Source organism: Zychaea mexicana, assembly GCF_025766255.1.
Source record: "Zychaea mexicana strain RSA 1403 chromosome Unknown BDB00scaffold_105, whole genome shotgun sequence".
NCBI classification, from domain to species: Eukaryota; Fungi; Mucoromycota; class Mucoromycetes; order Mucorales; family Lichtheimiaceae; genus Zychaea; species Zychaea mexicana.
Genome location: NW_026516768.1, coordinates 1 through 27,878, shown reverse-complemented (window position 1 = coordinate 27,878; position 27,878 = coordinate 1). Strand labels below are relative to the sequence as shown.

The window sequence follows — 27,878 nt, the reverse complement described above, 5'->3', positions numbered from 1 at the left end:
TAAGAACAGTTTCAAAAAAAGGGCAACAGACATGTCAACGCTAAAGAAGCTACTGTTTTCAGTGACAAACAAGCATACACAAGTACTCGCATGCACAGAACATATTTGAGTTTAAAGCCAAGCAATGATAACGAAATTGGGAGTATGCAGGGGGACTTGGGGGCTTCTTGCAATTACAAGATGTACTCCGCTGCCAGCCAGCAGTAGCAGAGCTCCCAACACATCTTCCGACCGCCACTGGTAATAGCCCCACCTCTCCTAAAATTTTTCAATATTTCCTTCTACTATGCACCGAGCGCTGGTCCACCTCGACGAACCTTACACACACAATGCCGTGATTAAGGCATTACAACGCAGCAAACTTGAATTCGACATTTGCGACGCCATTGCTGAGGACAACAGCGAGGCTGATTTGATTTCGGCACCCAATCCGATCGCATTACAATGGTTGGAGTACGAGCTGATCAACTGGTCGTTGCTTGCTGCAAAGGAAGAAACAACTATGGCCAATGCATATTGCATACGCAAGGGCCTGATCCGCAAAGCACAGTTCTCGTACAATGTTTCGAAATATCTGTCAAAGAATCCAGAGAGTATCTTGAAGCAGGCGATCCCAGAGACCTGGCAATTCGAATTGGATCACATTGACTATATCGACGAGGCCCTAAATGAAGTGTTTGAAGTCGAAAGAGATTTGAAAGAAAACGAATTAAGCGGGACGCAAAAGCACGTTTTCATCATCAAGCCGAGCATGGCCAACAAAGCTGCAGGGATCCACGTGTTTGATTCGCTCAAGCAGTTATGTGCCATCTTTGAAGAACCAGAGAGCGACGATGAGCAAAGCGATAGCGGCTATGATGAGGATGATGATGATGATGATGATCAGGAAGACTTGTCTCAAGTACGCGAATGGGTGATACAACGCTATATCAGTAATCCACTCCTTGTCAATAACCACAAGTTCCATATCCGCGCATACGTTCTGGCGATCTCTAATATCCAAGTTTATATCTACCGCGACATGCTCGCCTTATTTGCCCTTCGACCTTACGATTTGACGAAACTCTCGGATCCATTGGCACATATCTCTAATACCTGCATACAGACCAACCAAGCTGATTTCGATGAAGACCAATCCGTACGGTTGTTCTGGGAACTCAACAAATCTGGCATACAGGATCAGGATTTGGAAGGCATGTTTAGTCAGATGCAGGCTATTCTGGCCGATGTGTTTGACGCCTGCACAAGTGAAATGACAACTCTCCAAGCTATCCCGAATTCGTTCGAGCTGTTTGGCGTTGACTTTTTGGTGGATGCTGATCACAAGGTGTATTTCTTGGAGACGAACGCGGTAAGACCACTTTTATGCTTTATTTATCGTCGCTTTAATATTGAAAGACTAACAATTTCTGAAGTTCCCGGATTTCAAACAAACTGGATCCAAGCTACAACACGTTGTTCAAGAACTATTTGATGCCACCGTCCAGACAGCCATTGAACCTTTCTTTGGTGACCGGACACCCGAACAACACCCCAAGTTAACCAAAGTGTTTGACAAAAAGTTGCTTTCATTACAACGATAGTAAACTATTCAAGTCATCTTATACTGTAATTTTTTTTTGCTTTCTGTATTACGTATCATGCATCCTACAAGCTACCATCTGCATAAACCTTTGTTAAACCTTCTATTCCCTTTTCGACCTTGGTCCATGTAACAGGACAACGATTATGTTCCTCAACATAGTGGTATGCGCATGTGTAGCAAAAGACATAACCGGATGGAAGGGCAGTCGGATTGTTGATGGGGGAGGTTAAGCAAAGTGGGCAAGTGTTTCGCGTGGAAGGTATTGGTGTTCCGCGTGGATCGGCCTAGACAGATGGAACCATAAAGATGAGTCGACCTAAAATCGCTTACCAGGATGCTGTTTCATTACCTTTAATTTTTCTGGAGGAGGAATTGTGTTTTCTGCTTCATCGTCACCAAGGGCGCCTGCATTACCACCCCGTGCAAATTCAGACGAATACCACCATTCCAGGAACTTGTAAAAGAAGATAGACATTGGTAAAAGCACCTTGAGGAATTCAATAACTTTGCTGAATACGCCCGTCATGGTACTGAGCGACGACGACAGGAACGATGAGCTGCCATCCTTAGGTTGTGCTTGTGCCAATTTATCGTAATATGTCCGCTATATACGCTAAAGTTACTTTCCTCTTCTCGTGTTCAGATAACACATAGCTGATGAAAACTTACATAATCCGCCATACTCATCCGTTTGATCTCTAGCCCAATCAAATGTAACCAAGGTGAATAGTATTTGGTTTTGCCAAAGAGATATGCAATGTTGTATGCTAAATTCAATCCATGGTAGAGCATGTTGATATAGGGATAGACCTTGCGGAACAACTGAGTCAGCCGGATCGCCAGCTTTCGCCTTACTGGAATATCCAGATCTGCCAATTCCTCTGCCTCTCTTTCCTCCTGCTCATTCCCACCGAGAATCGATGCTGATAGGCCGCCAGAAATTTGCGAATAAAACAGGTCCAGCCTGCATTTGACGTACGGCAAACCCACCAAGACAAGCAGCGACTTGCTGATTTCGCTGCGTGTCAAAGCTGGTGTGCTGTTTTGGCCACCGTTGACAGCGGCTGCGAATTTGTTGTTGCTCAAGTAGGCTGATGAAACTCGCTTCAGACCGTAAAAGTTTTCGGCAAAGGATGCACCTTTCATTTTGATTTTTTGATATATTTAATCGTGTGTCTGCTATTTCAAACGCTAGCTTCTCTACTTATTCATAAAAACACATACCCCACTCTTTCAAATAATGCCGTTCAACAAAGAACATGAGGATGGCGTAGAATTCTTCATGGTTATTGACAACTCGGATTAGCAGTCGAGGGTATCGTTGAGCGTAAATCTACAAGTGCAGTACAGTTAGGAAAACGGGTTAAATCACCACCACCTAAACGATTCGAAAAACGCAAGAAACTACTTACAGCAAGAACATATTGTACTGCAGGCTGAAGCAGTTCGCGTAGCTTTTGTTGGGCATCAAGCTCAAACAGAGAGGGCCTATAGGCATCCTCCTGTGAGCCCAATGCGCTCATGAACTCCATGTTTATGTTATATCAAAGTAATAGTAGTAGTAGTAGTAGAGATAATAGTTAAAGCCGAAATAATAAAGCTGAATAAGCTTGAGCTGACTGAAAAAAATAGCCCAACGGTTATATTTTGCGGGGTAATTTGAAATTATGTATGCCTATTTGCTACTTCCGCAAGAATAGCGATTACGAGAAACACAACATAACGATGGACAACGCAAACGATAATGCAAAGACTAATGCCGATCTACTTGCAATGAACTTTCCTTCAGGCGCTCAGCCTGATATAAGTACGTATGATTTAAGAGGCATCGGTAGAAAGGAGGCTAATCAAGCAATTCTCTTTTGTGCGGGGCAAATAGTTCGTTCGAACCAAAAAGACGTTTACTACCTTGCGGTACTGCAGGAGCAAATGTCCAGTGTTTGTCAACAGTTCCTCGGTAAGCTTAAACAAATAGACAGAATCAAGCCAAATGATTGCTAATGACGAACGACAAACAGGATCGAGACTACAACACCAATGGCAGAAAGAGATCAATACCCTGTCAGACTTTTGTTACTACGGACTGACAACGTTGCTTGGTAATATTGAATAGCGAGGCAACGGGAAGATTTGCACAACAGGGAACTCATACATAATTTGTTTATTATCCAAAGGAACACAAACGTTGGGGGAAGAGTACTGTGATCTGGCCCAGATCAACCAGTATGCACAAACATATCCTGGTGTCATTGTAAGTACATGCTTATGTTTGCACGTGAAGAAAGGTAAAAAGTAAACTTGGATTGATGAATCATTTCTTCTGTATATTTTAGCGACGAGCATCGCTAGTATTTGCACATACTCTTTTACCATACATATACACCCGCACAGTAACAGAGTTGAAACGGCGTGGACGTCGACAACAGCATACTCGTAACAATAACGACGATGAATCAATGAGTCTCAAAGACCGAGCCTCGCGCTTTGCTACAGTCTGGTTACAACCATTGCAGGAATTCTTTGCCAAGAACGTGCGACCCATTCATTTAGCTATTTTTTACTTTTTCGGTGCCTACTATAATTTTTCAAAACGGATAACCGGTATTCGCTATGTAAGTCTATAGTTTCAAGCGAGAAAATACCTTCTTTGGCCCTATTTTTTTTGTGGGTGTTGGGGAGCGTATTTCTGATATACCGTGACGGGTTGTGCGAAATTGTATCCATTTAGATTTTTACTCGCCAGTTGGGTCCGCATGAACAGCGTGTGGGATACGAAGTCTTGGGTGTGCTCATCATTGCCCAGTTGGCCATCCAAGGCTATATGTCTTTGAAGAAGCGCATGGAGGCTCGCAAGCGGATCCAGGAAGAAGCAGCGTTGGCAGAAATCAAAGAAACCGAGGCATCGGAAAAGGAAGAGCAACAAGTACTTGTTGATGATGATGATGATGATGCTACTGCTATAAAGGACGAGCAACTTGCAGATGATGAAGACTTTGATTTCATGGATAAATTTGAGGCTGATGATCAAGGAGAAGGCGAGCAACAGCAGGGTGATCAAGAAGATGAACTCGACGAAGAAGAAATGCAAATGCTCAAATGTGCACTCTGCTTGGAGCCGCGGAAAGTGACAACCTCCACACCTTGCGGCCATCTGTTTTGCTGGTCATGCGTGGTCGAATGGTGCCAAAACAAGGTACATGATGTTTTATAATTAAGGATATATGCACGCCACATATGCAAAGTGATTGACATGTTTTGTTTACCTTTTTCTTCCTCCTATTTCTGCGTCTGTCTATCGTAGCCTGAATGTCCTCTGTGCCGTAGTTCGGTGAACATTTCACATCTGATACCATTGAATAATTTCTAGCTTGATAATAACAGTGATAATAATTTGCTTTCTTTGTTTTTTGTACTGCTCAATTGGAGGGACTTTTGAGCCAGGAAAATACTCGGATAATCGTTGTTTGTGGCACCCGGATTACTATGCCATATATGGGATAGGCGTACAAGGGAGGATGTGGGGTGGAAGTGCAACGTGAGATGATAAATAGCGTCTTATACGTGTGCATTTATCTTTGATCTCTTTTCCTGTTGCTCCTTTTCCTTTTTCACAGACTTTAAATATGGCTGGCTCAACAGTAAGTTAAGAAGCGGTTCTCTTCCACAAGATGCTTTCGTATTAAATAAAAAGCCAACGATTTGTTTGTATAAAAATAGATTAGTACTCAGTGGACACATCTCATCAGGTACCATATTTCAAGACAGTTATCTGGCTTACTGGATACATAGGATGGAAAATGAAAAGTTGCTCAACTGTTATATCTTGACTTAGATTTGAGGACGAGCACGGCAATGTTCGTTATGGCCAGCCGATCCTTAGTGGATCACAACTTACTGTCGCGGATGTCAGTGGTGGCCAGTTGAAGGCCTATCTAATCGAAGGGGATGTCTTCGGCACTCATCGAGTTACAAGCACTGTGCTATCTGTTAAGAAGGTAAAACTTGGTGGTTCTCTATATCATCTCAAAGAAAAGAAACAAACTAAAAACTTATACGCTACATTAGGTGCTCGCTCCTATCCTTCCACCTTTCTACAGAGGCATCGGCCTCAATTACCGCCGTCATGCGGAAATCACCAAAGCAAAGACACCACAAAACCCTATTGTATTCATCAAGCCTCCAAGAACGACAGCAGGTCCGCTGGACCCAATCATTATTCCCACCATATGCCAGGACGGCCAGACCGATTATGAAGCCGAGTTAGCAGTGGTGATTGGCAAACCTTGCAAGGATGTGTCCAAAGAAGAGGCACTAAATTATGTTGCTGGTGAGCTCTTTCTGTCTATTATTTGCATATAGAGTATATGCTGTATGCTATTTGAAGGGAAAACAGCTGCTAAGCGACTGTGTACTATAGGCTATACTGCATGCAACGATGTATCTGCACGCAAGTGGCAAACACAATTATGCGGAGGCCAGTGGTGTTTTGGTAAGGGGTTCGATTCATTCAACCCTATCGGTCCGATGATCGTCTCTTCCAAAGTTATGACGGATCCCAACAACGTGCGCCTTGGCACCAAAATCAACGGCAAGGTGCTACAGGATTGGAATACGAGTGATATGAGTATGTCTCTTGGGGTTTATCTCCTCTTCTTCTTTTTTATATAAGCAAGATTATTTTGTCACAAAAGAAATCTTTGTTTATTAATACTCACACCATTCCTTTATTCAGTTTTTGATGTGGCATCAATCGTCAGCTTCTTGTCGCAAGGATCTACATTGATGCCAGGGGAGATCATTTGTACTGGTACCCCTCACGGCGTCGGTTCGATCCTGTCGCCCCAGGTGTGGCTCAAGGATAAAGACGTGTGCGAGATCTTTGTTGACGGCATCGGAAGTCTTGTGAACCCTGTCGTGCACGCAAAGGGCACAATCAAGCTGTAAATAAAAATAAAGCTACTTTTTTTTTTCCACATATCTTTTGGATTCAGGGCAAGGATCATTTCGTGTATTTAAGTGTCTGATGTATAATAGAGCTTTCTCTTTCTCTGTGGTCTTTGGAGAGGCTCAGAATGAAGCTATTGTTGTTGGTGTAGTATGGTGTTTGCTGCCATCAACAAGAGTTGTTGTTTTGGCCCTTCATGAGCAAAGATGATGTTCGTATTATACGTCATGTTCTTTATCTTCTGAAGCCGACGGAGATGTTGTTATGTAGGTTGCACGTTGCAAAAGGACCGGAGCTTGGGAGAAGATTCTGCCAAATTTTGGATATATTGATCGCACACTTGTGTACCGTATCAAGCTGCACAGATCACGACAAGTGCTGTGTTGGTTTACGTATGAAGCTGAAGGATGAACAAGCTTATGTCTTTTTTTTTTTGCTTCATGATCTGGGTGTGCATTGCTGTTTGCTTCATAATCACATGGAAAATGAATTATTCCGGCAAAACAGGCTGCTGTGCCGCGTGCGACGATGATGATCGTACCTTTCTATCTCTCTCTCTCTCTCTCTTGACTCTCTGACAATAAAACATCCTTAGGATATTGTACATGTTCCCCAGATTGAATGAAAACATTGATACATGTATAAAGGAAAAGTAAGAAATTCAAGTCGGATATCCGATGAAAAAGAAGATGTATCTGCGGCGCTGAAATAAGAGTTTAACATGGTGTCATATCGTCGAGCCACAGCTGCCATGCCTCTTCACCAGCCCAGTGTATTGTAAGTATCTAACTATATTAAACAGTAACGAGTAGCGAGTACACCGGATGTAAATGAATCATCCCGAAAAAGAATCGGTGCGAAGACGGACTCTTGGATTAAGCCATCTTGCCAAAAGGATTGCATACCAAGAACACGTTAATGTTGTGTCATGTAATCTTTTATGCCTTGTATACTACACAGCAGAAGTCCAATTGTCAAATATATCTTGCTCGCATCATTAACACGAGGTATACCTCTGAAAAACGCTGTGAAAACAAGAGATTTTTTGATCCAGATAATTTGAAAGTAGTTCAAGTGGTGTGTCAAAGATGTTATAGCACGTTTCAAGTCATAGCAAAACGTCAGTGGGCTGGTTTTCCATGGACACACAGAGAGCCTCATTACAAACGATAAAATAAAGTCATGACAAACCGTTTGAGATGAGTTTGCTCTTGGAGTGGTGGGGGGAACATGAAAATAAAAATATTTGACCGCCTTGCGTTCCAGCCCCCCCTCCTCCAACCAACTCCCTTTCTCTTTCTTTCCGCTCCACTTGAAGCCTAATCTCACTGCCGGGACAGTGCTAACCTTGCGATTCCACGCGACCTTTTTTTTCTTCCTTTCCGTTTGCTTTTCTTTCGAATATGGCTGACTCAAGAATGGTAACTGATCCCATCGTCGAAGCGACTCTTATGGACGGAACAACCATCGCCGTCAATGGTAAGAAAGAGAAATATCGGGAGCAAAAAGAAATAAAGAAAGGAAGAGAGAAAGAGAAATAGCTGCCCTATCAAGACCCGATATTTGACACATCACCTATATAGACCATGTCTACTTGGCCCCGGAACATTTAGGCGAGACCTATTACATTGGTCGCGTTATGGAATTCTGTGGCAACAGCAAACGGCGAGGCCTCCAGGCACGGATTGCATGGTATAATCGGCCAAGGGATGTCATTAGTCGTAAAAATCATGATCCCCGATTACTGGTTGCCACCATGCACTCGGATCTCAACCCAGTGTCCTCCATCCGAGGAAAGTGTACTGTGACCCATCGTCACTACATTCCGGCGGGACAGCTCGAGCAATATAAGCAGCAGGATGACTGTTTTTACTATCATCAATTGTATGATCGCTATATGCAGCGTGTATATGATATTGTGCCTTGCGAATTGGTCCAAAATGTACCCAAAGATGTCCAGACGGCTCTCCGTGAGCGATACCAATTCATTGTCGTTGAGCAAGGCAAGGCGTCCGACCTGACTGTTGCAAGACGCACCTGCTGTGTTTGTCAAGACTGGTGTGCCAGGTAAAAATCGTCATCATCAGCGTCACCCCAGCAACCGTCCCTATAAGTCGATGATGATGGTTGGATATGGATCGATTAGGGCCAATTTTCCCTGATTTATATGACGAATAATTTTTGACCAAATTTTTCTTCTTGTGGACGATTCATAGCGCCAGTTCGGTTCGATGTGCAGCATGCCAGAAGAACTACCACATGGCTTGTTTGAACCCACCACTCCTCCGAAAACCATCGAAAGGCTTTGCTTGGCAATGTGCCTTTTGCTCACGGAAAGAAATCATGGAAGCACCCACGGCTTCCTCACATACAAATACAGCCACATCATCGTCATTGCAAACAACAACAACAACAACAACGTCAGCAGCAGAAGCAGAAGCAGAAGCAGAAGCAGCGGCACCAACTTCACATCATTCCAGAGATACACGATCACCATCCACACCCGCTTCGAGACAACGGCCTACACGCAATGCAGCTCGTTCGAGTGTACAAAAAGTCGAAACAGCCCTAATCGCTCCACAAGCGGTTGCCAATGGACAGAAACAGCCCGAACTGAAACTGAGATTACAACTGAACGGTGTCGACAAAGGTACATGTCCCTGACCACGTGTCGATTTCTTCTAACATCTTTCCTTCTATTTCTCTCTCTTGCCCTCCATCTCCTTCTTTTCCGACAGATCATGAACAGGCACCACGCATGACCAATATGTGGCCTTTTCGGTACTTTGGCATCCACACCGACATTCATGATATCCTGGGTAAGACTTTCTTTTCCCTTAGTCGCACGGTGGTATTCATGAGCGTATCATTGAATGTTTCTTTTGCAGATATTGACGATCGCATATATCCACGGGCGCGGAGTCGATTGGGCGCGAGGTACCAGGCTGATCCCATTCCTGACTTGATAAACGCCCCATCAAGTAACAACGGTGATGCCCACCAAAATCATCAGCCATCTTCCCCAGCTAAATCTGCTTCATTGAAATTACGCCCCAAACCCTTTCAAAAACGGACTCGCCCTCGTTCCAGAAGACGAACAGGTAAACCAATCGCTCCCATACCTTCTCTATAAAACAAGGAAAAAACCAACCTTACATACCATGAAACCCTCCGGCAATAGAAGGGAGTCCAAACCTTGGTCGAGCTCCATCTGAAGAAGATACTGAGGAACCAGGTCCAATTGAACGAGGCACGGATGCTACGATTACGCCGTTATTTCATCCAAATCGATTGGACGATCAAGTTTGTATGTTTATCTTCTCCTGTCACAACCACACTCAATAACTCTTTTTACCGATAAACCAAAGCTTCTTATTGACTACTTCATTTTTTATTTCCAAAAGTGAATCAATATATCAAAGATGTCAAGGCACTTCCATCATTACCCCTCCCACCCTACTCGGGCGATCTTTTGGACCGTGCCATACTTTGTCTCGAGCACAACGACTATGATACCAAGGAAGCACTTGAAGAAATGCGCAAAGTGGACGAAAGCGATTTTGTACATATTGTGGAATGGACACCGGAAGAAGTGGAAGCTTTTGAAAGCGGAATCAAAACATATGGTCACGACTTGTATCATGTTGGACGCATGGTGCCCAGCAAAAAGCATGCAGACGTCGTGCGCTACTTTTATCAATGGAAAAAGACTGAGCGTTACGAGCCGGTATATTCGCAGTGGACCAAAGTCTACAAACCGACCAAAAAATTTAAAAAGTTTGGCAACAATGTCAGTAGCGAAGGAACCGACGAAGATTCCAATAACAACATCATGCAAATTGATTCTGGAAGTGAAATGGATAGTGGTGAAGAGTCAGATCCTACTGTGATCCATGCAAGCTCGCATATGGTCAAGACGTTCCACTGCGCAAATTGTCAAAGCCCAGATTCGACGATATGGCGACGGCTCCCTACAGATGTTGATCGCAAGCGCAAACACTTTCGCCAGGTTTTGTGTAACGATTGTGGCGAGTTTTGGTTAAAGTACGGTATCATGCGCAAAACCAGTGTTGAAAGGACGGTTCAGCGTGGCAAAGGCCGTGGATTGAAAACGAATGGCGGCGATGCTGCTGCAAACTCAAAAGGTGGAGCAAAACGGAAGCGGACAAATGACGGCGGCGCAACGAAGTTTGGTGTCAGAAAACTTAAAGACGATGTAGGCTATCATTACAAAGTGGAAACACAACAACGGGAGGCTACTGGGCCGCATTCAGATTTATTAACGTACTTTTTCTTTCGGGGGGGGCACGTAGAAGCGTGTGGTCTCGGTTTCATATGAACCTACGCCTTGCGCCGTATGTAGCGAAATGGAGCCACAAGAGCGCCTGCTGACCTGCCATGGATGCGGCATGTCTGTACACGGCGGTAAGTATAGTGTGTGCTAATAGAAAATCACTTTGAGTAAATTCTAAATGGTTATTATATCAGATTGCTATGGTGCTCACAAATCCATAAAAGAGGCGTGGTACTGCGATGTATGCATTAACAAAAAGAACCCAACAGCCTCATATGTAAGTGTAGAAGAGCATTGTGTCTTTTATGCACGAACAAGATGACTAACGGTGCATACAGTCGTATGAATGTATTCTATGTAGCGAGTCTCGGCAATCACCACGGCAACCCTTGAAAAAAACATCATCCTACAACTGGGTACATGTTTTGTGTGCTATGTTTATTCCAGAAGTCAAGTTTGTGAACATAGCGACGCTTCAGCCGGCCGAGTATATTGCAGCAATTAACAAGGCGCGATGGAACGAGGTAAGATGTCATATAATGCCTACTGATTAGCTGGAAGGATAGTATAAATAATCTATTCCTTTTGTTTAGACCTGTCATTTATGCAAAGAGCAGACGGGCGCATGTGTGGTTTGCGGCGACTGTAACAAGCCCGTACATGTACAGTGCGCTATTAAGCACAATTTCACAGTTGCGTTTGAGGTCCAATCTCCCAAAGCTTCTCGTTCTGGCGTCACCATACCTGCCGATCTTTTTCGTTCTAACATGCCCAGTGGGTTGATGGTACCGCAGGTTTGGTGCCCAAACCATGATCTATCTAAACATCAGCTTGTGCGATTAACTGAGCGCACCACGGATACCAACGTGGTAGGTTTGCAAGACATAACGATAGCTTATACATATAATCTTTGAAATATCAACTAATATTTTTACAAGTCTTGTACTCGTATTTACTCTAGCTATTACAAACAAGTTGAATCCGGTACGACACCAGCCATGCGACGCTATCGTGCAGTTCTCGCCTCTACAGGACATCCGTACAGTAGTGCCATTTACAACCCCAGCAGTTTGCATTCAGAAAGCTCACCTACCTTATCACCTGCGTCTATTCCATCTGCTCGCCAAAGCGTGCTTTCAACCATGCCACCTGCACGACAACCTACTACTACAACAACAACAGCAACATCTTCTACCTCTCCATTATCTTTATCATCATCATCATCAACCAATCGAAGAACGCCAGTGACTACTGCACTGGCTTCAGTGCCAATCGACTTTAATGAACAACCAAAGTGCAGTGAATGTCCTGCTGAGTTTTCGCCTTATTGGTGGGATGTCGACGCTTCCCCTGACAAAAAATTATGCCATCGTTGCTACTGGCGCCACAAACGTGATAATAATACTGTGGACATTATTGCTCCTACTACTACCTCTAATACTACTACTACTACTACTACTAATTGATCATTCATTCTATCACGGGGATAGGAATGTTTCTATCCCCTTGTACATACTTCTATACCTCTTGAAAAACATCCATCTTCCCTCCCCCCCCCAAACAATACACACCGGCACACACATATTCTACGTACATATTGTATTCAGTATGCAAGCAGTAAAACCAAATTTCTCCGCTTTCTTTCGGGCTCAATGATCTTTGAATGAAGAAAAAATACTTCATCATAAGCAATCGTAACAAAAGACTGTCTGTGAATAAGGTCCAATAATGGAGACTTGGTGGTTTGAAGCGATTTGCGCTTAAAGTGCCGTATACGTAATATGTAATAAATTTGATTAATGATTGTGATAGGTCTAAGCTGTCTATGTAATGTAAAAGGTTTTTAATCTAAATCTAAGACTCGGCATTGAGTGGCTCGAATAAAATCATCCACAGGAAGAGCCAGTTTCCAATCGATGTGCCCAGCACCCATGAAGAGCACAGGTGGCTAAGAGGAGATAAAACATGAAAGGTCAGATTTCTCATAAAAAGCTCATATTTAACAAAAATATAAACTGAGGACGTACATCAAGCTTAGTAATCGATTCAGCGAGGATAACTGGAATACGTGTAGTAGTGCCTAATCAACATATGTAGATGAGATTCGTGTTTTAAGTTAATACAAAGTAGATATTTATCTTGCTGCTTACCAATTGGGCAGACACCGCCTGATTTGAAACCAGTAAGCTCAAGCGATTTCTAAAGCAGAACACTTCCTGTCAGTTACACGGTCTCATAAGAAATGTTTTTAGCGGATACTACCTCGGACTGCGCTACACGATAATTATAGTACTTTTTGCCTGCTGCCCTGCCTGACAAATCTCGGATTTGATTCATAAGCTTCTGTGTATTCACAGGAGCAGTGTACTACAAAAGATTATTTTGCGAGTAAGCACATACACGTCTGTTGTCAATTGCTTATTACAATTACGCATATCGAACCTGTGTAATGACACATATAAAGCGAGGATAGACATCTAAAAGACAAATATTAAATAAGCAAAACCAAGATTAGCACTGTCTGTATAGTGTCATGTAAATCATTACCTTCGCCCAGCCCCACATCAGCAGAATATGCTCGGTTCTCCATGACTACACTCTTGCACATATGCTCTTTCGAAGGAGCCGTGACGCGAAAACTGATTCTCTGAGTGTTAGCATAACTAATAGGGCAAAAGATGCCGTTTCATTCAAAAAATATCAAACGGACAAAAAACTTACGCTCGTTGCTGTAACGGCCAGTCGTAATAGTCACTTTCAACGGGGTAATAGCGTGCCGTAGACTCGACGCCGCCACTATTACAACCTTCGATAACCTAATAAGATAGCTTCTACTAGTAAAACCTCCTATTACCAGAAAATATAACAAGTGTGCCATCGTACCTTTTCAACAGTCTCGGGAGCATTCTCTATATCAGGCACCTTAGCTTGTATTTCCCAATCATTGAGGTAGGCATTAGAGAACGATTGGTACAAAGACGAAATGTCCTTTTGCAGATTCTAACAGCAAGTCAAAGAAGAAATGGTCTTAGATATCAAGTAGAATAGCTTTTAAATCAGTTGAAGCGTACTGTGTTTACCTCAATGAGAGTTCGCTGTTCAACAGGTAGTTCGCTCACGATCATTTTCAATGAAGAGGACCTCTTTTCGCCCTGGATTTTTTGACAGGTATCGGGATTTAATAAACGGTCCAACAATAGTTTATCCGTTCGTTCATGTATATTTACTTTTTGAGATGTGATGGGGATTAGAGATATGGGGAGGAAATGTGTGATTAATACAAATGCGTAATGATTTTCTATGTTCTTTTTCTTCGTTTATCCTGTCTGCTATGGGTGGGCGTTCTGCGGGGCGGTTTTCTCAATTGCGACGAGTTGTTCCTTAATGATAAATCAATGAGTTCTTCACATCGATACTTGTATTTGAGTGCTTCATCCTGTTCCGTGGTAAATGCGTCTGGGAAACGAAGACTAATTTTATGCCGCCAAAAAGAAGAAAAGTTTAATACAAATAACGATTAATGCTTGATCTCTTATGTTTTCTAAAGAAAAAGAATTTACCTGAGCCACATATAAAGCATGATGATTTTGTGGGAGCCTTCTAGCAGTTTAAGCTCTTCAGGACTTTTTACAGGGTTCCGTGGAAGAGTTGCCATGTCGTTCAAATCGCAAGGTTCCATATTGCTGTACATTTCCGTCATCTTTATAAAAGCCTTGACAACGCTGGGATTTCTCAAGTTGACAGGAGCATTAACAAACTGGTATCTGTCTCGTAAGTCGAGAGGAACATGTTCAATTATCTCTGCAATTTGCTGTACGTTGTTTCGAATATAAGTCAATGAACTCATGAAGCAGACATATCTCTATATATTCTTTGCTTTTTACCTTTTGATCTTTAAAATTGCACAAAAAGTATGTGCCCTGGAGCGATGCAAAATCTTCAAATTTTTCCTATTACACGAATAACTTAGAGCGCTGTTCATCTATACGTCGATGACATACATATTGCTTACCAACAGTGAAGAGAACTTCTCTTTAGGCATTTGTAACGCAAAGAGCTCGAAAATGTCGACTGTTGGGTGTAAACCTGCTCGCTTTTGATTTTTGCAAAATAGAAACGAGGGTTAGTCGACCAAATCCTTGACGATAACCTTTGTATATTTACCAACCTTAAGATAAGTGATTGGCGCAGACATCGCTTCTTGAACATATTCAAGGTCTCCAGAAATCATACTATGGGAGTTGAAAAACAAAGTAGTTTAATAAAAGCTTTGACCGCTCGTAACTCCCTTTCTTAACTTACGTTGTTACTTCTCCAGATGCGTAAGTTGTACCAAATCGGCCTGCTCTGCCGCCAATTTGCTTGAGTTGTGGAGTACTGATATAGCGAAGCTCTTCGCCATCAAACTTTTTGACTGTTGAAAAGACAACGCGCTTGATGTTCCTATAACCAAAAACAATCGGTTAATACAATAGTCGCTATCTCTACATGTTGTTACTTACAGGTTTAAGCCCATGCCAACTGCATCAGATGCAACAAGGACGTCTATATCATTGTTCGGGTCGTTGAACGATTGCGCTTGCATAGCGCGAGTTTCTATATACAGTTGACTATTAATACCAGCGCGATTTTGATAATTATGCTAATAACAGATGTGAAAAGGTCAATTTACCAGGAGGTAATCCGCCGTAAACAACAGCACATTTTAGACCTGTGGTTTTCTCAATCTTTTCCTTGACTTCAAAGATGTAGTTGCGCGCAAATGACACCACACAGTCGCCTTTGCGCACCTGGCTCCAGTCGGATAAGGATTTATCCAAGACTTTGACAGGTGTGAGACGATTGTATTCGTGAACAGTGACCTTTTCATTGAGGGTCTTGCATATCTCCTGGACCAATGGTACAGCAGCAGCTTCGCCACACAGATGGATCTCCTTCGCTTTTAAGCCCAACAATGCCTGTGTCCAAGCCCAACCACGCAGTGGATCCGCAATCATCTGAATTTCATCAATCACTGCAACCTCCAGCGGCCGTCCCAAGTTGGCCATTTCAATGGTTGAACTAGTTAGTGTTGCATCGGGAGACACCTCTCGCTTTTCTTCGCCAGTGATAAGATTGCATCCTATGCCTTGTGCGTTCATTTTGTTGTAAATTTCATGTGCCAGCAAGCGAAGCGGACCGCAGTAGATACCAGACTCTGCTTCTGCGAGTCTCTTCAATGCATTGTATGTTTTTCCACTGTTAGTTGGTCCGACATGAAGGAAAATCTTTCTGTTTAAAGAGTCAATGTTGTTGTTGTTATTGTTTAATAACATGGATCGTATTAAGCTATATCAGATTGTTATAGGACTGACCTTTGCATCTGTCTTGCTTCCGGGAACCATTCACTGGGATATCGTAGATCGCTTAATTGTTTTAGCGACTGGATGTTATCTTTGATCCTGTTTGGTAATCTCGTCTCGGCAAAAGAAAAAAAGTGGTGCAGTAGAAATTTATCCATGGAAACTTTTCCGCCCGCAAAGCCAATTAGTAAATAAAAGCATCAATGCCCTGGTTTCAAACTGCCTAAAGCAAGATGGATACTTACCAATGCCTTCCTCCACATCGTAAGCTTTCTTTGCAGCCTTCCAATCGCAGTCGCTAATTTTTCCCTCCTCCACTTTTTCGACAAAGGCCTTTGACAACACGTTAAACAGTTTGCCACTTATACCAACGTTCTTCGATCGTCGTCGAACTTCTGCACTTGTAACGAAAAGCCTTAACCGATTTTTGAAAACTAATCTTATGTAAGTAATAAGCAACGACGTTCAATGTCTAATGCCAGGTGGAAAGTGAAATCGCTCATTACTTCTTTCAGCCCATTTGTCTGAGCTTGAGCTCACAACTGACGGATCAAACGGTGTTGGCGATTTCGAGTGCTTGGCTGGGCCTTTAGCAGTAACATTAGGTCGTGGATTCCGTAAACATGGCAGCGTGCCAGTCGTCAATGATCGTGTTGTGTGCAGTAGACGCCATGAAGTCCGGCTTGTGTTGGTTCGAGTCGCAACGCATAAGGCGCGAGCGAACATGGTGGTTGACAAGTAGCAAACAAAATTTTAGGACAAGCGGACACTTGTCAAGAAATGTCTCAGCGCGGCACCCAATTATAAGCTTGACTCGTGTTATAGCAGCATGGCAGCATCAATCTGAAAATCTTACCTTCATAAGTGATATAATACATGCGTACCCGCTTATCCATTCGCTCATGCTATTCTGCTTTTATACGATAACTTGCTTTTCAGTATCGTATACTATGACACAAAGTGTTGAGCGATCAGCAGCTCTTTCTTGCTGACATTGACGATTTTCATTGCTCCTCTTGATGTATCTCTTAGCAAAAAGTGTAACTATTAGGGAGGAGGACTGTTTTGATGGATGAATGTGAAATCCAATCATTATTCTGTCGCATCAAAGCATTCTATCTTATAAAACAATACATCTGCTGTCCCTTCTTTTCTTTTCAACGCGGTAGTATATTACCAAAAATGCATCAGTGCTGTGCTTTTATGAAAGATAATTGGTAGCATGAACGGTCTGTCACGATATCTTTTTTACACAACCAAGGCCCCCCACTTCATCTGTTGAAAGAGTATCCACATGTACCTGAGAGCCATATAGTTGTATGTAATCTTTTTTTGCATATAATAGTAAGAAGACGAAGCCCGCAGGCGTGGCACCTGGTTGCACACGCCGTTTGATTCGACGGTTTACGAACTTTCTTTTCTCAAGGCTTTTGCATAGACCTGGTTCTTCTATTGTTCATTATTACACATGACCTAGTGAACCGGGTAAATTATCGGACCAAAGAATGCATCACCAATGAATCAATTTTCCATACTAACTATAGAACTTTGAAAAAGAAGGCCTTGTTAATATATCAGTGTTGCATCAGCTATTGAAAAGCTGTCAAAAATCAAGTCATGTAAATCATAAGGAGCATTTATTGAGTAATAGCAGTCTACGACAACCCTATTTATTATGTAATAAGCGTGTTCACGTTTGGCTGCAATTGAAGCCGAGGTAAAGTGTGTTGGTTACACAATGAGCTCTCATCCGATCAAGACTGGGATTTTTTTTTCTCTTGCTTCTTTCCTTTTGCTTTTCTAATCTTTCTTTCCTACATCCTTTTTCTTTTCCTTTCGCTGCTGTCCTTCATATGTCCTCAATGGCATCTTTTCTCAACAACGGAATGGACACGAATCCTTATGCTCGTATTGCCGCAGCTACCGGCGGTGCTGCAGTAATAACATTAGGACTGCTCGCGCTTAAATACAATGACCGAGCTCTCTTTCACGAAGCTAGAGATGATATGCCGAGGGTCAAGGGGGATCCTATTGTTGGAGGACTTTTCCGCCAGCTTGCCAACAAAGATAGGACTTACGACCAACAATGTCAACACTTTGAGCGACTGGATACTTTGACTTTGTAAAGCATACAATTTGTGTTGCTATGTACTTCAGCTCTCTCAACAAGGAAGCTAATACCCATTGTTGTACAACAGTGCCGCATCGACCATTGGCATGGCGCCCGCTGTCTTGACTATTAACCCAGTTAATGTTGAATACTTTTTGAAAAGTAAGTATCTGCTTTATACTATGATGTCGTTGTAGCTTTTTTCTGTAAACAGTAACTGACCTCTCTATTTAAGCAAACTTTGAGAACTACATCAAGGGTGAACATATGCTGTAAGCACTTACCCCAGGTCACACATTGGATGATCGCATTAATTCATAGTACACGTAAACAATAATACTACTGCTGTAGGAAATCGCTCGGGCACTTTCTTGGCAAAGGAATCTTTATTGCTAATGGAGAACGCTGGCGTTACCAAAGAAAAACGGCTAGCCATATTTTTAATATCGTGAATTTCCGGAACCACTTCACCGGTATGTGATATTCTTTTTCACTCTTCGTGCTTTGCAAAGGACCGTTTGTGAAACTGATGTCTTTTTTTACTGTAGAGTAAGTTCGCCATAAGCAGCTCAACAGGCTGTTTGGTCGCCGTACGAGATCAAGTTAATACTAACTATATTATATAGCGTGTTTGTCAAAGAATTGAACGTATTGTCAAGTCATATCCTTGACAAGAAAGTCCATAGTGGTAAACCCGTCGATTTTCAAGATGTCATGTTCAAATTTACGGTGGACTCGTTTGTGCTGTTAGTGAAACTTTCAAAACTGTGTATAAAAACTGTGTATATTAATACCACTAATATCTCTCCTTCCGAAAACATCCAATAGTTTGGCTTTTGGCGCTGAAATTAATGCGTTAAAGAGTCGCGGCAAGGTCCCCTTTGCAGCATCTTTTGACGAGTGTCAGCATGATTGTCTGGATCGTTTTATCAATCCTTTCATGCCTATCGTAGAGGCACTCAAGCCAATTATTCGTCCGGGCACAATGACCATCAAACAGCACCTCAAAGTGATAGACGACTTTGCGTACGGCATCATCAACGAGAGACGCAAGCAGCTTGCTGAAGGTGGCGAATTCAAGGATCTTTTATCCCGATTCATGAACACGCGCAACGAGCACGGAGAGCTTTTGAGTGATGACGAGCTTCGCGATACCTCCTTAAACTTCATTCTTGCTGGAAGAGACACCACAGCTCAAGCACTTTCGTGGACATTTTACAACCTAATGCTGCATCCTCGAGTCGAAACCAAGCTATTTGAGGAAATCAAGGCACATATTCGCGACGAACATGAAAATGATTCGCCTGCCCTCTACGAAGTCATAAAAGACAAGATGACTTACGCACACGCTGTTTTCTATGAAGTGCTTCGACTCTATCCACCAGTACCGTCCAATATAAAGGTCGCCCTGGGTGACGACGTCTGGCCCGATGGAACTCGTATCCGAAAGGGTGATAGCGTGGCATGGTCAACCTACGCACAAGGCCGCTCCACAAAGGTATGGGGTCCAGATGCTCGAGTTTTTAGACCTGAGCGCTGGATTACTCCGGAAGGCGAACTTCGTCGAGAGTCACAAGGACAGTGGCCAATCTTCCACGCTGGCCCACGTATCTGCCTTGGTAGGTCCTATCATTTTAGGAAATGTACAGTATGTCTATCATAATATGTACAAGTAACTAAACGGAAAGTACATGCAGGTCAAGCGCTCGCTACCTTGGAATCTTTGGTGGCCATGATTATGCTTTTGAGAAGATATAAATTTACCTTGGCGCCAAATCAAGAGATCCACTATAAAGTGTCACTAACGATGCCCATGAAGAACGGAATGAAGGTTTTCGTCGAAAAACGCGAACTGACTCACTAATTTAAAAAACCTCTCGAAAACTAAAACCAGTATCATATGCAAAACTTGTAATAGTTAAATGTAGTAAGAAAAAGAAGACTGTATGTATAAATGTAGTTTTATTATTGTAAACGTAATAATATATATAATGTGCGAGACTTTGTTGCCAAACTGCAAGTGGCTAGGACAACAAAAATCAAAGCAATCTCAAATTTGTAAAATCAGTAAAACTTGTTTTCTTGGGTTATATACATACTAAGATAACATGACCGCATTATCGCTGAAATATACTTATCATACATCAGTACAGTAATCCTTTTATCTCTCCTACAGTTATGACGGTGAGCGATGCTATATAACTCATTCAGACACGCTTATTATGGCGTGCTTGGCAGAGAACCAGCAGGATCGGAGCAACATTCATAAAAATTGACAGCTTCTGCTTTTCCGTACTCTCATGGCTCTTCCCGATATTGATCCGCCACCTGGCAATGGCCCAGGCAACAACTCACCAACAAAACCGCTTGAAGTCCCTCGACTTTCGTATGCTCGCATTGTTCAAAGGCACCGCCAGTCTTTGATGAAAATTGAGAGCGAAACCCGCCTTACGCCGGACGATTCAGACGCACAAAAAACTACTCGCATTATTACCTCCAACATCTACCGAGTGGGAGGTTCCCCTGCTTCGGCAAACAGTGTCTTCTTTGACCTCAGTAGCCGTACTGAGCCCTTAGCCAAGTTGTTGAAACGTATCGCCCAGCACTTCCCTAACAACTGCGGTGGCCAACCAGTTCGTGAAGGCCCTAGAGTCCTTGTTGAACTTTTTTTTGAAGACGCCGCAGACCTTCAGCACGCCCTCGATGAAGGCATCAGCTTTTCAAACAACATCATCATCAAACCTTGCCGCGCACTATCATCTGATGCCCAAATCACCAAAGTGCGCCTCTCGCAGCTACCTTACAGGAGCCCAGACAAGTTGGTTCACGGAATTCTCCAAAGCCTCAGCCTTTACGGGCGAGTCTTGGATTGCGGCATCTACCGCGATGCTCAGTCTGGTCTCTATATGGGTACAGGCTTCGCTGTGCTAGACCGCCAACCTATCGCAGACGAACAGACTTTTAGTCCCATTACGCATGTCATCCCTTGGTGCACCAGCAAAGACAGCTTTTATGCCACTTGGGCGGCCATGGCATTACACTGTGCTCGCTGCCATAAGGAAGGACATCATGTCAATAACTGTCCTCAGAATCCCCGCAATCACCGCGCCTGTTGGTCTTGCGGTGAAATTGGCCACTTGTCGTACCTGTGTCACAACAAAAAGATCTCCGGTCGTGCAACTCGTGGCGCCACTAACAAGAAGCGTAGAAAAACGAACAACCCGACGAGTCCCTCGACAGCACCAAACGTCTCACCAACCACCGAGCCATTGGACCACAACCGTAACCCAGAGGAAACACACACAACACTCGACAACCATGACGAGTTGACTTTCCCAGATCCAGAACCTGCTCGAGACGACGCTAGTGGCGACGACGAATCCTCCGACGCGATGGAGACCGACACTGACTCCGTCGTGGAAGAGTTGGAAAACGAAGAAAGCGCAGCCCCAGCCCCTGTGGACGCGGAGGCCATACAAGAAGCCTATGAAGAATTTCTCGAAGAACGCACCAACAAACCCGCCATGTACGAAACGATGAAAACCGCCTTTGCGAACCGACAACTAGCCACAGACTTTTGGAGCCAAACATTCCCCATGATGACTGCTACCACCCGGCATTCCATTACTACGACTTTGGAAGTAGCCGACCAACAAGTGCTGGCGGCCCTCCTCGAAGGACGATTTGCGCACCATGTAGCAACACAGAGAGCAGCAACTGGCGACACTCCGCTCCGTCCGTCGCCCGCCTTCGACACTTCAGATTCAGATCCAAAAACAACAAGCTACCGCACAAAGAGCGGCCGCCTCGTGAAGCCGTCTCCGAAAGCTCTCAGTGGTAACACCGGGTCGTCATCTCATTGAAGAGACGACCCGCAAAATTACGTATCCATCAATATATTATGATACCCAATAATATTCTGAAATTATGCTCTCTCAACTGTAACAGTCTTCGAAAAACCAACAACCCTGGCGCTCGATCGTCGCTCATGCGCTATCTGCGTCACCAACACCCACATCTTCTCGCTCTCCAAGAAACCGGAGCTGGCTCAACATCAATTCAGCAATCTTTCGACCAACAACTCCTCGTCTCCTCCAGCTCGTGGACTCAACACTGTGGACTCGTAGCCTTCTCGCCCGACATCATCATCACAACCATCCCTATTGATCTTGGCGCCAACACTTCCCGCATCATTTATGCCAAAATTCAATCCGCGACATCATCTTTCCTCGACTTCTATATTCTCGTAGTCTATGGACCCGCGACTTCCTCTATTCGAGCGCGACACACTTTTTACACCGCTTTAAGCAATTCAACAATTTTCTCTGACATCCCTGACCGACTTATCATCGCTGGGGATTTTAACTACAACTACCATCTTGCCGCTCACCGCCACCGTGTCCCAGCATCCTGGCAAGCCATGCTTCACACCCACTACGTCGATTGTATCACGGAATTGGGCGAGGGCCTGCCCCTTCCTACATTCCGCCGAGGTGATCTGTATTATTCTACGCTAGATTTCATATTTTCCTCCCCTGAGCTACGTCCGCAACTGTCTAAAGCTGAAATACAACGCTTACCCTTAGAATGGTCAGACCATGCTCTCCTTTCCGCGCACATTCACCTAGGTGACTGCAATAGAGGCAAAAGTTACTGGCGCGGCAATCCCAATTTTACCCACATCAAACAATTTCGGCAAGAGCTGGCCTCCTGGCTCTCCCAAGTGTTCCCCTTACTGTCTTCACATGGATCACCCCAAGCACAATGGGACTTCCTAAAAGGGGAACTTCGCAAATTTATGCAGCGTTTTGGCCGTCAGCGCGAGGATTGGCGGAAGCAGCAGCATAAAGCCTTACAAAGGAAACGAAACAAGCTTATCCGGTCCAACCCTCCGCCCAGCATATTGGCAGCTCACCTTGCCCGAGTCGAACTTCAGCTTGACCTCATCCAAAAAGAAATTGTTGACAATGCGGCGCTCAAGTCTAATTTACGTTGGCGAGAGCAAGGGGAAGTATCTGCTGGATACCTGAAACGCACTGCTACTACCAGACAGACTCAACGCCTTCTTCTGTCCATTCAGCACCCGCAAACTAACGTATTACTACAAGAACCATCCGACATTCAAGAAGCTGCTCGTTTCTTTTATCAGGACCTGTATTCCGCCGCACCGATGGACTTACGCGCACATGATAGCCTCTTAGCATCGATTCCTTCCTCTTGTCGAGTCTCTGCTGCCTCTTGTGACATGCTGCTAGAGGAATTCGGTATCGAGGACCTGCAACTTGGTGCGAAACGTGCCCCAGCGAAAAGCAGCCCTGGTCTCGATGGCCTCCCCTACGAACTCTGGTATTTGGTCCTCCAACACCCCCAGTACAAGGTTCTTGCGTGTGAGGTATACAATGCCGCCCTTCAAGGCTCCTGTTTCCCTCCATCGTGGACCGCAACGTGTGTCGCGCTGTTGCCCAAGAAAGGAGACTTAACCTCCCTGCGTAACTGGCGTCCGATTGCCTTGATTAACACCGATGCTAAGATCTTCACTCGGCTATTGAATTCGCGTCTCATACAAGCGGCAGACAAGCTCATCAACCCGTTCCAGGCGGGTTTCATGCCTGGCCGATTCATAGCCGACAATGGTATGTTGGTTAAACTTATCATGGAACAAGAACGCAATAATACAGCACCATCTGGACTGGGGCTTTTACTAGATCAGGAGAAAGCCTATGACCGTATCCATCCGGTTTATCTTGAACGTACCTTGCTGCATTTTGGCTTTCCACCTAGTCTGGTCTCATCAATCGTCACCCTCTTTTTCACAACCAACATCACACTCAACATCAATGGTAACCTAACAGCTCCAATACAACAGCGCCGCGGGCTTCGCCAAGGAGATCCATTGTCCCCAGTGCTTTTCAATCTTGCAATCGAACCTCTGTTGCGCAGCATCATGCAAGATGAGTCCTTTGAAGGCATCCAGCCCCAATATGTCTCATCTTATACTCGCGTGCCTCCCCCAGCTCCCCTCAAAGTTCTGGCATATGCGGACGATGTTTTTGTGTTTCTCCGTTCCCCCTCGGACCTGCAACGACTACGGATTCACCTGGACCAATACCAAGCAGCTTCTAATGCTCGACTGAATACACACAAGTCTCAAGCCATCTCGCTTTCCGGTGCACCGGTGCCACACTGGGAGGGCCACTTACTGGATGCTGGCTTTCCGCCTCCGCACGATAGGAGCCACCCGAGCCCGGTAATCTACCTTGGTTTTCCCCTCGCCTCCTCTTCTCGTCAATTGAAAGTGTTTTTAGACGCATTACTCACCACTATTCAAACTTCTTGTCAAATTCATGCTTCCCGGCAACTATCCATCCGCGGCCGAGCCACGGTGTTGAACTCCTTGATCCTGTCACGCACATGGCACGTACTCCGCTTGGTTGGGGCTGCTCCGTCCACATTCTTCGGCAAACTACGGTCCATCTGCGGCAAGTTCATGATGACACGCATGTTTCCTCGAGTCAGCTATGACAAATTGTGTCAACTACGACATTGTGGAGGTCTTGGCGTACTTGATCCCCTTCTCCAACAACAGACCCTCCAACTGCGATGGCTTGAACCCCTCTTTCGGTTGCCCGCAGAACCGTCGTATATCACCGCTTGCCTCTGTCATCATATCATGGTAGCGTCCGCATCTTATGTGGATCCACGCTTCGCATTAGTTTTTCCTGACGCACGCCCTCGCTCACCGGAACCAAACCAAGTCGCCTATCTTCTCTACAAAGCTACTGACCGACTGCCTGTCACCTGGCTTTCGGCTGAATTGTCTGCTGCTACACTACTACACTTACCCCTGAACTGCATCTGGGCGCCCACACTGGGCAATGCCAACCTACGTCGCCCTGGATTTCGTACTTTACAGGTCGCTGATCTCTTTGTCTTCGACCACCACCTGGGCTACATTCGGCGTCGGTTTTCTACTGACGGAATCTTTCGACCTATTCTCACAACGCGTTTCTTCAATGACTTGGGCTCCGGACGTATATATTTACTTGCGGGTTTCGCCCGCCTTTGCCTGCCAGGTGATCACCCTGGTGGAGGTCACTCCAGTCGCCTCGACACGATTGACGCTTCACCTCTCTTTCGCCGTCTCTCCTCTTCACTCCCGTTATGGCGTACCCAAGACTACCGGCGCCTATGTTCGCCGCCGACTGCCACCATTCCCACCATATCGTCCCGAGACTGGTCTTCCTTCTGGCGATGGGATATGGAGCATACTGCCCGTAACATTTGGTTCCGTGCCATTCATGGTACTATACCTACAGCTCTCCGTCTTTTCGATATTAACATTGGCCATCTCGAGTCGCCTATGTGCCGGTTATGCACCTCTGCTGTGGACGACCTCGACCATTTTCTTGTCTTCTGTCCTGTCAGGTTGTCTGTGTGGAACGCCGTTTGGAGTCATCTCTTCTTCGCTGATCCACACCCCCGACATCTTTCTACGTTCATCAAATCACTCAAGCTCCCACCAACAACACCGACTTCCAGTACATCGTTTCCATCTTACAACATCGCTGTCGCATGTACGCTCCATGCAATATGGGCGGCATATTGGCAACTCATCTTCCATGACCAGCCTTTTATTCCGTCTGCCGTCATATCTAGGGCTTTGGTCCTTTTAGAGCGTTTTCGCCCCCGGGACCCTCTCTAATTTTCTTTTCTATCATTAAACAAAACAAAAAAAAAAAAAAAAAAAAAAAAAAAAAACAAACACAAACAAAAAAAAAATGCTTATATTCATAGATTCTCCCCCCCCCCTACTACTTGTAACTATCCCTTTGTATGTTCCTCGCATGTGCCACAACTCTAAGATACAATGTTCGTAATAGCGACCAGTTTCGCACGCAGCACGCCTCTGTCCAAATTGCGGCACGCGTGACTGCAGAGAAAATAAACTCTCCCTTGGGGATCCTCCTCCATAAAAAAAAAAAAAAAAAAAAAATTTCCGTACTCTTGAAGGCTGTTTCCAAAGAACAGCAGCAAAGCCGCATGAGTTTTATTAAGCAATGTGCAATTAGTAATTGGCAATTAATCTCAAAAAGACGACATTTAATTGTTGTTCGGCGTTTGAGTCGATGGGAACGTCATGACAAACGAGACAATAAAAGTTACATAGAACACGGTAAAAGAAAGAAAGCATACTAAAAAAACGCGCCTTCAAAACTTTTTGCTCTGACTGGAGGTTACGCATTACATGAAACAATTAGGATTGCGCAGAGTAAAGCCGTATTTTTACCAACACAAAATGCACGCCAAAGCACGCTGGATAGGCAGACCTATACTCAGTGTCTTCACACAAGAGTTTAGAAATCGCAACGCTGATTATTACGCAAGTAGAATCGTATATAGTCATTATTTTTTCGCATCATAAGAATGTATAGTGGACCGATTTTCATTTGTTTGTATGAACTTTTTTATACACACACAGGAACGAGCGATAAAGAAAGGATGGATCACTGTGAATGAAGAGGCCGTATCTGCAGATACCATCGTGCACGCCACTGATGTATTAAAGCACGCTGAACATTTTCACGAAAAGCCCACTACAGCCCGGCCACTTTGTATCATCCACAGCGATGACGACTTGCTGGTGATTGATAAACCTTCAGGGTTGCCTGTACATTCGAGCGGACGTTTTAGATACAACACAGTAGTAGAGATCCTGAAAAGCACTTTAGGCTTGTCATCTATATATCGTAAGGTCGATCCTTCCCGTGTATTTGGCTTACTGGTGGTAAAAAATACACGAATACATTCTAAATCAATGTTTATAACATATATAATAGCCGTCAACCGACTAGACCGCCATACTTCAGGACTTGTGCTTTTAGCCCTGACACCGCAACGAGCATCCGAAATTGCACAAGATATGAAAGGTCGAGTTGTTCAGAAAGAGTATCTATGTCGAGTACTAGGCAAATTTCCTTCTGGGTAATAAGAGAGGTTCTCTTTTATCTATCACTGACCAGTTTCTATATCCTAAATATCTGCTAATATTAAATATCTTTATCTACAAATAGCAAGGTCGTATGTAATGTGCCTATCAAACCTATATCTTTTAAATTATCTTTACATTATGCCCATGCAGATGGGAAGCCATGTGCCACTGAATTCGAACGAGTGAGCTACAACGGTCAAACGAGTGTAGTTAGATGCCGACCGTTGACAGGACGCACACATCAGATACGAGTGCATCTACGCTATCTTGGATATCCAATTGTCAACGATCCAATGTATCATACCACGTTCACGCCATGGTTTCCACCTCCAATGACATGTATAAACGATACAGACGCCGAGCAGGTTGTGCAACATTTACTTGAAACGACGCAATATGAACTGCAACAAAATGACAACAACAGTAGTAACAATTATATTTGCCCTGAATGCAATATGTTGGTGCCTGAAGATCCAAGACCCGAGACTAGCCTTGGCATCTATCTTCATGCTTGGCGTTATCGAGGGAATGGATGGGATTACAAAACCGAGTTGCCACATTGGATATATGAACCATTTAATGAGCCCATTACCCCGGCATCTATTATTAAAAT

At 44.2% G+C, this 27,878-nt stretch overlaps 9 protein-coding genes across 9 annotated transcripts; 6 read left to right on the top strand and 3 right to left on the bottom strand.

Moving 5' to 3' along the window:
- The first annotated feature begins 154 nt into the window (after positions 1-154).
- On the top strand, positions 155-1,941 carry BDB00DRAFT_35226 (tubulin-tyrosine ligase family-domain-containing protein). The gene is made up of 3 exons (XM_053117045.1): positions 155-1,351; positions 1,416-1,844; positions 1,919-1,941. The coding sequence occupies exons 1-2, from the start codon at positions 287-289 to the stop codon at positions 1,581-1,583; spliced, it is 1,233 nt and encodes a 410-aa protein (XP_052974838.1). The 5' UTR covers positions 155-286; the 3' UTR covers positions 1,584-1,844; positions 1,919-1,941.
- On the bottom strand, positions 1,590-3,188 carry BDB00DRAFT_847412 (Pex12 amino terminal region-domain-containing protein). The gene is made up of 5 exons (XM_053125227.1): positions 2,998-3,188; positions 2,810-2,918; positions 2,255-2,724; positions 1,935-2,189; positions 1,590-1,869 (listed from the first exon to the last, which is right to left on the bottom strand). Exons 1-5 carry the CDS (start codon positions 3,115-3,117, stop codon positions 1,648-1,650), a joined length of 1,176 nt encoding a protein of 391 aa, XP_052974837.1. The 5' UTR covers positions 3,118-3,188; the 3' UTR covers positions 1,590-1,647.
- BDB00DRAFT_847406 (Pex12 amino terminal region-domain-containing protein) lies at positions 3,189-5,163 on the top strand. Its single transcript, XM_053125226.1, has 6 exons — positions 3,189-3,392; positions 3,465-3,542; positions 3,604-3,684; positions 3,760-3,836; positions 3,919-4,197; positions 4,314-5,163. The coding sequence occupies exons 1-6, from the start codon at positions 3,257-3,259 to the stop codon at positions 4,794-4,796; spliced, it is 1,134 nt and encodes a 377-aa protein (XP_052974836.1). The 5' UTR covers positions 3,189-3,256; the 3' UTR covers positions 4,797-5,163.
- BDB00DRAFT_847402 (fumarylacetoacetate hydrolase family protein) lies at positions 5,164-6,602 on the top strand. The gene is made up of 6 exons (XM_053125225.1): positions 5,164-5,223; positions 5,303-5,331; positions 5,418-5,580; positions 5,651-5,912; positions 6,003-6,209; positions 6,318-6,602. Exons 1-6 carry the CDS (start codon positions 5,209-5,211, stop codon positions 6,527-6,529), a joined length of 888 nt encoding a protein of 295 aa, XP_052974835.1. The 5' UTR covers positions 5,164-5,208; the 3' UTR covers positions 6,530-6,602.
- Positions 6,603-7,948: 1,346 nt separating this feature from the next.
- BDB00DRAFT_772160 (uncharacterized protein) lies at positions 7,949-12,290 on the top strand (the record flags this gene model as incomplete). The annotated part of the gene is made up of 12 exons (XM_053120021.1): positions 7,949-8,009; positions 8,114-8,597; positions 8,747-9,077; positions 9,280-9,349; positions 9,419-9,631; positions 9,712-9,837; positions 9,935-10,746; positions 10,844-10,955; positions 11,019-11,101; positions 11,163-11,348; positions 11,418-11,693; positions 11,763-12,290. The coding sequence occupies 12 exons, from the start codon at positions 7,949-7,951 to the stop codon at positions 12,288-12,290; spliced, it is 3,282 nt and encodes a 1,093-aa protein (XP_052974834.1).
- A 516-nt stretch (positions 12,291-12,806) lies between these two features.
- BDB00DRAFT_772179 (uncharacterized protein) lies at positions 12,807-13,949 on the bottom strand (the record flags this gene model as incomplete). The annotated part of the gene is made up of 7 exons (XM_053120023.1): positions 12,807-12,904; positions 12,975-13,023; positions 13,084-13,191; positions 13,388-13,463; positions 13,546-13,640; positions 13,708-13,824; positions 13,905-13,949. 7 exons carry the CDS (start codon positions 13,947-13,949, stop codon positions 12,807-12,809), a joined length of 588 nt encoding a protein of 195 aa, XP_052974833.1.
- A 431-nt stretch (positions 13,950-14,380) lies between these two features.
- Positions 14,381-16,324, bottom strand: BDB00DRAFT_772228 (P-loop containing nucleoside triphosphate hydrolase protein; the record flags this gene model as incomplete). Its single annotated transcript, XM_053120024.1, has 8 exons — positions 14,381-14,635; positions 14,709-14,774; positions 14,837-14,917; positions 14,993-15,056; positions 15,127-15,267; positions 15,327-15,420; positions 15,497-16,091; positions 16,175-16,324. 8 exons carry the CDS (start codon positions 16,322-16,324, stop codon positions 14,381-14,383), a joined length of 1,446 nt encoding a protein of 481 aa, XP_052974832.1.
- A 1,637-nt stretch (positions 16,325-17,961) lies between these two features.
- Positions 17,962-20,360, top strand: BDB00DRAFT_847369 (cytochrome P450). Its single transcript, XM_053125224.1, has 7 exons — positions 17,962-18,288; positions 18,365-18,438; positions 18,512-18,548; positions 18,628-18,749; positions 18,902-19,022; positions 19,105-19,895; positions 19,974-20,360. Exons 1-7 carry the CDS (start codon positions 18,020-18,022, stop codon positions 20,138-20,140), a joined length of 1,581 nt encoding a protein of 526 aa, XP_052974831.1. The 5' UTR covers positions 17,962-18,019; the 3' UTR covers positions 20,141-20,360.
- Positions 20,361-26,239: 5,879 nt separating this feature from the next.
- Positions 26,240-27,878, top strand: BDB00DRAFT_847359 (pseudouridine synthase; the record flags this gene model as incomplete). The annotated part of the gene is made up of 4 exons (XM_053125223.1): positions 26,240-26,656; positions 26,756-27,023; positions 27,114-27,258; positions 27,348-27,878. Coding segments are annotated over exons 1-4 (1,079 nt in total), but the record flags the coding sequence as incomplete, so codon positions are not given.